We start from the raw sequence: 11,739 nt of genomic DNA, 5'->3' as shown, positions 1-11,739 counted from the left end.
CAGACAAACTTGAATGCTATGAACACAATTTGGGTTTGCATAGGAAGGGAAATGGAATGTGCTTTTTAAATTGATCGTCTACTGGAACATTTATGATAGGATGGGGTACAGACAAGAGAGTACAGAAGGTCTGAAGAGGAAACAGGACTACTGTAAATATGTGGAATACTACTGAGACGCGTACGTGAAGCACAAGAAAAATGAGGTGACATCGAGGAAGATACATTGTCACACCCTTTCTTACCGGATTTCTTTTGATTTGCTTTCGACTTAAGTTTCATGCCTCTACAGAGACTCTTCTAGCCTTTATATCTTTTTATTTTTATTTTATGTTTGTGTTTTTAAACTTCTTTTTAACTTTTTTCAGTGTAAAGTACATTTCTTTGAGGTACAAGTGCATTGTGTACATTACACAACGTTTACTGGTGTGTCTATGGCATAAATGCATCATTTTTTTTTAAGTTTGGAATTCTGGCAATCAAATAGGGTGAAAATGGATACCTAATTCATACAATCTTTATCAGCCAAATGTAAGGATTCAGCTGTGTCATTGTTATCAGTTGTGGTGGTTAACTGTTATATCAGCATTATTGGTTAACTGTTATATCAGCGTTATTCACACATTCGACAGCTGCACTCAGAACACACAGCATCATTCATATATATGGTGCTACACTGCCTGAAACTAGTTTACTTGCACAACATTTATTTCCTTTCATTACTCACAAAACTTGTCCTTCCATCCTGTGTAGCCAAGGGGGGGTGGGGTGGGGGTGGGGGGTGGGGTGAGCCTGCCCTGGTCAACTTCGTGAAGAGTATCCAGCTGTTCGTAACTAGCAAAACTAGTGAGCTGTGCTTACATACAATTTTGTACAAATGTGCCAAACATTAATATCCCTGCGCCAGGGGGTACAGTAGAAAATGGTGTTCAGGTTTCTATTCAGCAACACGTCGTTGGTTTTAATGATGCCAGTTTGTAAATGCTTTCTGTTTCTTTTTTTGTTTCGTTTCTCCCTTTTTTAAAAGTGTGTTTTAAAGGTGTAAGGATACATACTGTCACTAAATCCTGGAATACCATGTGGGGGTGGGGTGGGAAATGGGCATTTGAAAGTTGAAATCCCTGCAAAGATGTACAATTTAGACGACCCTGTGTTGTAAAATAGATCAAGTTTGAGGAAAAATCCACATTTCCCCTGCAGAGATCAGTGGTTCTTTAAGTTCATCGTAGACTAAACTGTCAATAGAGTATGAATATTATATATATTATATAAATACAAATATATATACTTTTTATGTGCAGATGCGGATGTCACATAACGCAACAACGTAATGAAAAAAAGCCTAGTAAAAAAAAAAAAAACGTAGGATTTTGTTCACGTTCATTTCTATTCCAAAAATGACACACCAAGGTGTTGACCTCTTGTGTCACCAAGGTGTTGACCTCTTGTCGTCATGTTGTTGCCCTTTCCAGCAGAGGAGACCAGGGCTTGGGATTCCATGTGAGGACATTATCACATAGTGTGTGTAATTCTAACAGGAACAGGTGCTATAAAACTATGCCCACTTTTGTGTATGTTTTGGTGTTACAAGTTATGTACTTTGCCATTTGGTGCCCCTAACTTTAACATTAAAGAGCATCAGTGAAACGAATGGCCAGTTTCTAAGTAATCATGTAATTTCTTGTCCCTTTGCTAGAGAAATGATGATGCAAAACATATCAATGGCACATATCTATCAACTACTCAACTTGATTGTCAAAAGGAAGTTGCGAAATTATGTATCTATTAGACAGCAAGAGGATGGTTTGCGGTAGGAAGCCCTGGTCTCCCCTACATATCATTTTGGATATATAGATACTTGTCTGATGCAAGGAAGAGAAAGGATCCCAAATGTTATTTAACATATTCTGCAGCACTCTCTGTAGTGAACATCTTAAAATCGGAACAACATTTTGTGAAAGTAGACATGTCTGACAACCTGTATTGAAAATGTCAGTACAACTTTTTATTTCTGTTGCTAGACAATGTGTTTGAGAGAATTGTGAATCTTTTTAATTGCCTCAACAGATTGCAACTGCTACAAAAAATATTAACTGACCATTGGAGAGTAAATGTTTTTTTGACATTACCTTTCTACTGTCCAGATTGTCTTTGTGTAGTCTGCTCCACACACTACTGATTAGAAATGGGTGTCAGTTTTTACACACCAAAAAATATGTAAACCATATTCAACATATACTATATGTGATATACGCTTCTCCTTGACAAGAATCTGTGTGTGTGTGTGTGTGTGTGTGTGTGTGTGTGTGTGTGTGTGTGTGTGTGTGTGTGTGTGTGTGTGTGTGGGGTCCTGGAGCACACATGTTTGTTTCAGCAGCCCCTCTGTGTCAAGCCATCCTGAAAGCATTTCTTTAGGTTGTCAGCTTATAACAGACATGTTGAATATCAGCTGCCTGCCTATTTTTTTGATTTTTTTCTCTCTCTCCATTCACACGCTGGTAATGGAATTTCTTGACAGCCATCAGCAGCCACTCAGGCTAGATGCGAGTGCCGTTATGGTGTCATCATGTCAACTGCATTTCTTTTTTTCTTTTCCTCTCTGAATAGGACGAGACGCTTCTCTTGCAAATGAAGGAGAATCAGAATCATGGCAATTGCAACAGGATTCCATTCAACCTGCGTGACCATCTTGTGTGGCATTATTCAGGGCGTTTAAAAAAAAGCGTTTAATGGGGTCCCTTCCAAAGACTCTACATCGATCTATCCATCTATCTAGCTATTATCCCTGATTCTTTATACAACAAAACACATTGCGGTTACCCGACAAAACAATCATAAAAACTATTGACAAGCGCATTCATAAACATGTCTCAAATATCTGAATGCTACCGCACTCTGTCACCTTGCTGTGTCTCAGTAGAGAATGTAGCTCTCTGGCAGTGGTGGCTGTTTGTGGAGCGCTGTCTCTTTAAATGTGTAGTTGGGTGGGGCCGTGGAGGGGGGAGGGGGGGAGGGCAGTCCTCTGAGATGCTCCTGCAGATGAGAAAATCTTTCAAGGTTTGCTGGGCTGGGAACAGGGGATTGGGTCTCGGAGCAGGTCCCTCACGCTGGGAGGGGGAATGCTGCCTCCTGCTGGCAGACCTCCACACACTCCTACAGAGGCCTCACCACTGATGTGGCACCCAGACTAACCAACAAGCCTGCCTCGTCAACATCCCTCGACCTCAGTCTCTCTCTCTCTCCCTCTCTCTCTCTCTCTGTCTTTCTCTCTCCCTCTCTCTCTCTGTCTTTCTCTCTCCCTCTCTCTCTCTGTCTTTCTCTCTCTCTCTCTCTCTCCCTCTCTCTCTCTGTCTTTCTCTCTCTCTCTCTCTCTCTCCCTCTCTCTCTCTGTCTTTCTCTCTCTCTCTCTGGTAATATTACTCTACCTTATATTCTCCGCTCTCAGGAGGGGGCTTAGATGACATGGTAGCGAGGTCAGAAATGGTATGAAACAGCGATGATACAGTGGGGGGTGTTTCTGGGGTTCTTTGTGATTCATGCTTTCTACAGAGTTCTGCTGCTGGGTCCGACTCCCTGTTGAGCTTGATGGAGCTCAGATGGTCGGGTGCCTCACCCTCTATTGGGGTCAGTGGTGCCCTCTGTGATCTTTCCATTTTAATACAACAACACTACAGTTTAATGCCACAGCTGCCTGCTCGTAGGATATCAAGTACAAGAACCACCAAACAAACGTTTGCATTTTTATACTGCCTGATTCACTGAAGGTCTGTCTGCGTTACCACAGAAGCGCAGGCAAGTATCCCTTGAACGGGAAAAAATAATTCAACTAAATGAACACTTTGAGCATGTTCTTCCTTTATTGAGCTCTATTTATCACACTGTGATATCACTCTGTCATTTTGATATTGAGGACCCCGCCACATTTCAGAATTCCCTACAAGTGTCATTAGTGCTGAAGGTTTATGGTGGCGGATGACTCATCAGTGTCCATTAATAACAAAACATTAATGCAAACAAATTATTACAGTTATAAAAAAAAAGCTTTCAGTATCAAATTTTCAAGTACGATTCCCTCGCAATTAGAATGTGAGGCATTAATACAATAACAGTGATAATAATACAGCATGACATGATAAATGTTACGTCTCACTCCATTCATAAATGTTCAAAACCACAAAAAAAAGTCTTGTCAAAAGATCCAAGCTCTCGCTCATAAGCAAAGTCATTTTTGAGGCTCACAGGCTGTTTAGGTCAAATAATAAACCCTTCAAATTATTTCCTAGGGGCAGGAAACCTGATTTTGTTGTCAGGCCTTGTTGTCCCCTGTTTCTTTTCACTCTTCAATTGCTTGTACTTCCACTTGGGGATCTCTAGCTGGCTGGGGTCTTGGCTCTGCCTCCTCTTCTTCTCGGGCTTGTAGGTGGGCGCCGGCGCCTTGCACAGCATCACCTTGGGCACCACGACGCCCGGGCGCACGCTGCTGCGCCGCATCATGTGCAGCGGCAGCAGGCTGGTGCGGCGCAGCGCCAGCGAGGACGCCACCGCCATGTCCTGCAGCATCTGCGGCTGCAGGCTGGCACGCCGATCCCTCTTCTTGGGCACGAGCTGCACGCGCGAGTTCTGGAAGAGGCGCTTGTAGGTGGCCAGCCTCTCGGGCGCAGAGGCCAGGCTGCGCAGCTCCTTGGCACGCTGCTGCCTCACGATGTCCTGCACGGCGGGCCGCCGCTTGCCCACGCAGGGCGGGCTCCCCGGGCACACGGTGCGGCAGCCGATGGCCAGGAAGGGGCCCTTGAGGGCGGTAGTGAAGCGCACCATGTAGTCCAGTGGGCCGTCGTCCTGCGCGTCCACCTTGTTGCTGATGCTGTAGGAGCAGCAGCGCGTGCAGTCGGCGAAACGCTGCCAGCACGACTTGGGCTCGGGGGCCCGGTCCTTCATCTCCTCCAGCTGCGGCCACTCCAGACGGTAGGATTCGGAGAACTGCTCGGCACTCGGCTGTTCCATCAGGCGCTCCATTATGCGCACCGTCTCGTGGCGGCATGTGAAGAGGGCCCACTCCCGCGCCGTCAGCTTGCGGCCAAAGTCACGGGCGTTAATGTCGGCACCTGAAATTGTACATGTTGTGAGAAGGGCACCCACTCCAACCCACTGATATGGTGCCCATACCTGTGCACATTGCATGCTGTATGTAAACATGCCCCACTATACTGTATGTGTCATTTTATGCAATGGAAGACTGATGTGTGTCTGTGGTACCTGTCAGCATGAGGGCTCGCACACACTCAGCCCTGCCCTGCATGGCTGCCTTCATCATGGCCGTGAAGCCATGGCAGTTCCTACGCTCGATGTCCAGCCCTGGGAAGTAGTTGAGTAGGAACTGGGAAATCATTTGATGGCCTACATGTCAGATCGATGGCAAATGAGAGATGTCAAAGACAGCAAACAGAAAAGGTTCATCTACTCAATTACTTGTGTTTTGAAATCGTCACATTAAGTACTAATGTACAGCACTTTACTAATATACCACAATTTTACTGCGTTTTACAAATATGCCATAAATCCTGTCGCTGGTATATATCAGTTGCAAATAAATACTGCATGTTTTACTAGGAAAATCTGGGAGTTACAGGTAACATAGAATTAATCATGAAAACAGTAGACTTCACTATACCCACCAGCCTGTGCAGCTACCATGAGGGCCGTATTTCCTTCAGTGTCCTGCCAGTTGACATCTATATAGGGACACTGGGACAGGGCGATGACCACATCCACATAGCCACTGTAACAGGCAATAATCAGTCCTGTCTGTGACAAAAATGAAGCAAAAAAACACTTTACTGACGACTGACTTCCTGTAACTAATCTTTTTGTCAAGGACTCTTGGTCAAACAAAGACAGTTTTCTTCACACCTTGTTGGATATGTCAGTGGGCTAACCATAGCTTGTGAGTGAACTCCATAAGAGAACTGCACAACTGCGTGAGCTTGAGGGAGAACCGCATGAGAGCAGCACGGAGTTACATGACTTTTAGGAACCATGCTGCATTTCCACTGTAAGATGCAACAGGGCTCAACAACAGAACTTTGGGCTAACACACAGTCACTCAACCAACTAGCCTGAAGCTCTTTCAGCACTACACTTGGTGCATAATGGACTATGAATATAAAAGCACTCAATCTGGGATTGGTTTAGGGATTTCAAAACTTGCAAAGCAACATTTCTAAATCATATTGGGCCACATCAGGCTATCATGTCCTGTATGTTTTGGTCTTTGTGGTCAGCTGGGAGGGTATCTATGACCAATCCTTGCAGATAAACATTTCGGTCAACAGGATCAAAGACATTTTGGGAAAGTGCTAGGTATTATCACTGACCTAGGGTAAAACTATTATAAGCTATGTGTAACAGTGGTAAGTATCACCACTGACCTATATAACAGTGGGAAATACAGACAAGGAAAAGTCAAGTTAACATCCATGCAAGCAAGAGCGAATTCTTCTAAAACAGATCATATTTAAACTGATATTGATATCAGCACCCTACAGTCACAACAATAAAAAACCCAACCTGACATGACTGGCCTGCAGAGAGGATAAGATTGCTAAAGGTCAAGAAAACGTCAGGCAGATGGCATTCTCCACAAATAGTATTAGCTACGACTTAGCAAGGAGTTTCCCAGAAGATACTCCTACAGGGCAAGAGGCTGCTAAGGAAGCCTGTTTAGACCATGATAATACAGTCCACCAACAGTGATTATTCTGCTGCTGATCTAATTTACTTTTAGTCAACATGTCCACAACAACAAATCAGTAGGCAGTTTTACTCTGGATGGCTGAAAGGGACTGAACATTTGGAATGTGGTTTTAAAACATATGCTATTATACCTGATTAATAAAATATATCTTTGATAAATATAATGCATACACTGCAGTTTGTCTGTCAAGTGTAATGGAATATCATGACAATAGCCCTTGACATTTGGTGTAATTCACCCTTTAAGGAATGGGACCTTAATCTGTTGACCCTAATAGGGTCACCTCAAGATACACAGAAAAAAAAAAGCCCAAACGATAACGTTGCAGTGAAAAGAATATCACGTTGCTTGCCTCTGTAATCTACTGTAATGGTCACTATGTCACTAACACAGACTGTTTCATACAAAAGAATAGCTGTTTGTGAGTGTATCACTCCAGAACACTATGGATGGACACTTTGTAATCTTAGATGACTGTGACTCATAACGCTGAAGACACCATGCTTAGACACTCAGTGTGGACACATGCGTCCAATTTCCGATTTCAGTCCGATTTAAATTGGATATTGGACACATGTGACTCCCCAGAACTAGATTCATTGTGTCCAACTTGAGTCCGACTGGACTCCGATGTAAACCCCCAGACACACGATTCGATTCCGCTGGTAATTGGACTGGGCGCGCATGTGTCTCTCGTATCTGATTCAAATTGGACAACAACAACTTTTGCACGTGCTTGAGATCGTGCCCACAGACATATACATGCATCATATGTAATGTATATGATATGATAAACGCTGCTAGACGCTCAGTTCTTGTGCTCCCTCTCATTCACGTTGAAATACTGAAAGCGAAAGTGAAACTTAGAAACTGGAACGCAACTGTTTGGGACAGAACGCGCTAATTCAGTGAACAAATATTTTCTTATTACTTTTCCACCCGTTGTTAGTCATGTAATCCATTCATATCGATGTGAATCAATCAATACTAATACAACTTTAACTGTGGTGTGTTTTTGTTTCATTTCACAACGTATTTACTGTATAATCAACAGTTTTGTTTCATTTCACAACGTATTTACTGTATAATCAACGGTAGCAGATGTAAACATTCCGCATTTGATTTGAACTGATCTAGTTTTGTCACTTCCATGTGCTTTGAGATAGAGCAGTTAACCCCCCATGGAGACCCCATGGAGAGAATCGGATAGGATCGGAGTGCTGCCATCATGTGCCCGCACTGACTACGTAATGTGTAATTGCAGGCAATCCAATCCACTGTCTGTACCAGGCAGTAGGCTGTGACAGAGTGTCTGTGTTTATCGGCCAACAGAGGAACAAGTGGGTTAGTAGATGATGTCTTATTGTGCAAAGTTGTATTTTATATACATACTAAAACATAAACCCGCCTGTGTATGTAGACAAGTCAAACTCAATTCTATATTGCTGAAAAAGTCTGACAAAAATCCCAACTACTAGTCACTCAGCCACAGTCATTGACTTAATGGGATGTTAAAACAGAGCCCCAAATGTTCGACATTGCTTTTTAAAGCCGCTTCCTCAGTATGTTTTTATAAATGCATATTATTGCATTAAATGTTTTGTTTTGGTCAGCAGAATATGTCTGGATGGCATTTGAGAATGCTGTCCTCACCATAGCCCTATAGCTTTTTAAAGTGTCTTAGTGAGCCTTTTAAAAGCTCACACATGATTACAATCTACTTGGGAGTCCATCTTGGATAGCAGTCCAAACTACCATCTGCTCCTAGATTCAGCTGACTGCTGGAAGCACAATCACAAGACGTTTACATTCAGTGGGACTTCATATGTAAAAGCCACAAAGGGGCCAGAACCCTGGTTTCAGAGCTATCAACAACAGCGATCGAGAACTCTATAAATGTGTTATGTGTCTGTTCTAGGGGGGGTCGAATAGGGCTGGGATTTTAACAATTGTAACCACTTGATATATTTCATTGAGGATAACTGATATCAAAGGTGTCATCTGGGTGCTGTTTCATCAAGCTGAAACGAATATTGCTGTAGCCTACTGAATTAAGACCTATGTCTGCAATCCACGAAATGGCAGAGTTCAAGACTTAAAACCTTATTATTATTATTTTGTCATTACACTGTAATGTCTTGTACACCTTTGCATATTGTATTAACAATCCGAATTGATTTTCACGTCAGACACGTTTAAACAAAACAGGCCCAAACTAACCTACATTGTGTATTACACAGCCAACCGCTATTGAATCAAAAGTTTTGAACACACAAGGGATGGAATCACAGTGGTACAGTGATAACTCAAATTGATTTCTTTAAAACACTGCTTGCGCAACCTGTTGACCATGTGCCCACCTGTTGATTTGCTCAAAACGAAATTTTACAATCCGCTAAAGCAGACGTACTGGACTTACTCTGTTGTTTTTATCTACTTCTTGTACTTCTTCTTCAGTCACACCTTGCCGTATCATCATTTTTACAATGATTGCGTTGTTGTTGCTGCATGCCTTGAAAAATGTCAGTGGTTCGGGACTTTCGGGGCTAGGGGATCTTCCGAACAGAGACTCGTCGCGAGGGTAAAAGGAATCATCGGACAAAATACTTCCTGTGTCCTGTAAATCCGAAAGATCGAGCTCCTCAAATTCCTGGTACACGTCGTCGTCGTCGTCGTCGTAGTAGTCATCACTGTCCCCCTCATGTGGATGGTTCGACGCAGTTTGAGAAGGTGACACCTTCTCCTGTAGCGAACCGCCACCATATTCAACAGTTCCATTTAGCTGAACTTTCAATAAAGGTGGACCTCCTCCAGGACCCTCCTCAATGATCAGCACCATTTAACCCAGGAAGGTCCCCAAGTTGCAGCAGAAGGTGTAATAGGAAGATGTTTTAAGATCGACCATACCCCTCCATACTCGTCTCCAATGTTCCGACTGACACAAACCAAAAAGCTGGTTAAAACTAAAGCTGCGCAAGCTCCCAAACTCTCCCTTCGCATTTGGTTTGAAACGGTTGAAGCTCCATCTTCAGTGAATTATATACTTTGGTGCATCGCTCTCCATCTGTCAAACAAGCGTTATAACTTCATCTTGAGTGAGGACGAAATTGCCCATGCCTTTACGCCGCAGCTACCTATGGAAGATGAGTTGACGGAAGTGAGGCTTCTTAATCCCTTTACTCACTTACACATGTGTTCTCTCTCTTTCTCTCTCTCTCTCTCTCTGCCTGTCTTGAGTAATTTTAAATAATAGTGTTTTCCCCTTTGAAAATGCTACATTATATGTGACCTCAGTCTTCCACTGGCCTAGTTTTCACCTTTTATCTTTTAGTGAAAGAATAATTGGATAGGCTACAACATCAATAACATGCTCTCATTGAACTTCCTCTTTAAAGCACTTCACACTTCACTGATGAACAAAGGTATCTTTATCGGACCGTAATGCCTGTCTATGTGGACACGTTATTTTCCTACGTTATTGACAATATGAAGATATATTCTTAGCTTCAGAAGCACATTCAGTTTGTAATGCATGTGCAAATGTCAGTAGCCTATAGCCTAAGGGGGTAGATGCTGGCACAAAACATGGAAAAAGCCCTACACCATTTAACATCTGACCTAAGAACGAAATTCAAAACAGACAGTCTCAATAATGACAGAACCTCACAAACTTGAAGAAATTAAAGTACATTCTTCAGGACAATCCACCCTCCTTTAATTCTGTTAATGGAACTTGTGGCCCGCGTCCAATCTCCGCTGTGGTATAGAAGTGGAGGGGCCGTGGCTCCTCGGTGCCTTGCAGCCAAGGCGAGTGACGCAATTAGCTCAGACAACCCAGATCTCTCGACAGCATGACCTCAGAGAGCAGGTGAATTGGCACTGCCAACCTCTCTATTAAGCCGGGGGCACATCCTCTGCTCCGCATTATCAGGGACGACTAATCTCAAGGCTCTCACAGGTTGATAGGTAGATAGGCTACATGTCAGCATTCACACAAGATCTGCCCTTGGTGAACTATTCACCAGATTAGACAGGCTGGCTGGAAGGATATGTTTTAAATAACGATCGGTATCCTCTTTATGGAGATTCTTCAGGAAGACTGTGTGTCTGTTCAAAGGAAAAAGGGAGTAGCATGACGGAAAACCAAACAACACTCAGTGTAATTGTACCGCAGCACCTGCCTCAGAGCTTGGTAAGCACTTTTACACAGAGAGTGCCCACAGAATCAGCCCTCACCGTTCAGGAAAAGGCAATGACACATCAACCTATTGACTCCTAAGCTATTTTCAGCTTGAATAGCTGGCTTAAGAGCTTAGGACAGCAATTGAACATGGGCCTCGCTTGACGCAGACTCTGCTATCAGGTCAGCATCATGGAGCCTATAGCCTACCCTTAACAGCATTTTCATTTCTGTGAAAATCATTTGAAAAGCCTTGATGAGATATATAACTATCGTTGTTCCTATTATTGCAAAACACACTTCAGTAATGATTCATCTGCATACAGAAATGAATGTAATTTAAGGTCACAAGTAGGCTATTTGTGTCAATGACCTGAAAAGGACAAATCATCATTGGGTCGGGAAGAGAAGCCTCAGTGGGGATGGGTAAGGACTAGGCTACATACCGCACGGTGTGGACAGGCCAAGACCTTTTGATGAAAAACACAACTAATAGGGTCTAGTTAGCTTCGCATGTGATTGCAGACAGATGGCGTCAACAGTGCCATCATAAGGAGAACTAAGTGAACTACTGAAAGCTAATAGTAGAGGCAAGCTGAGCTATGAATTATGTCATTCTCAGTAGCCCTCGCAAAATAAATAAATTAAGTTGCCTCATAGTTCTGCAACACAAAATATGAACTTCCCCTACTAAATGTAAATGTAAAATGGCAAATATATGTGTTAAATAGTAAATGTAAAATGTTCAATCTACAAGTTGGACTTGAAAACGGGTTATTACAATAGCCTATACGGTAATTGGCAATGGA

At 43.0% G+C, this 11,739-nt stretch overlaps 1 protein-coding gene across 1 annotated transcript; it reads right to left on the bottom strand.

Annotated features, from left to right (window-relative positions):
- Window positions 1-4,271: 4,271 nt before the first annotated feature.
- On the bottom strand, window positions 4,272-9,589 carry ankrd33bb (ankyrin repeat domain 33Bb; the record flags this gene model as incomplete). Its single annotated transcript, XM_080836499.1, has 4 exons — window positions 4,272-5,101; window positions 5,253-5,393; window positions 5,672-5,801; window positions 9,170-9,589. 4 exons carry the CDS (start codon window positions 9,587-9,589, stop codon window positions 4,272-4,274), a joined length of 1,521 nt encoding a protein of 506 aa, XP_080692625.1.
- Window positions 9,590-11,739: the final 2,150 nt, after the last annotated feature.

Source organism: Sprattus sprattus (genome assembly GCF_963457725.1).
Source record: "Sprattus sprattus genome assembly, chromosome: 4".
In the NCBI taxonomy this organism is placed as follows: Eukaryota; Metazoa; Chordata; class Actinopteri; order Clupeiformes; family Clupeidae; genus Sprattus; species Sprattus sprattus.
The sequence above is the reverse complement of the archived record's forward strand: the minus strand, read 5'-3'. Positions and strand labels throughout refer to the sequence as shown.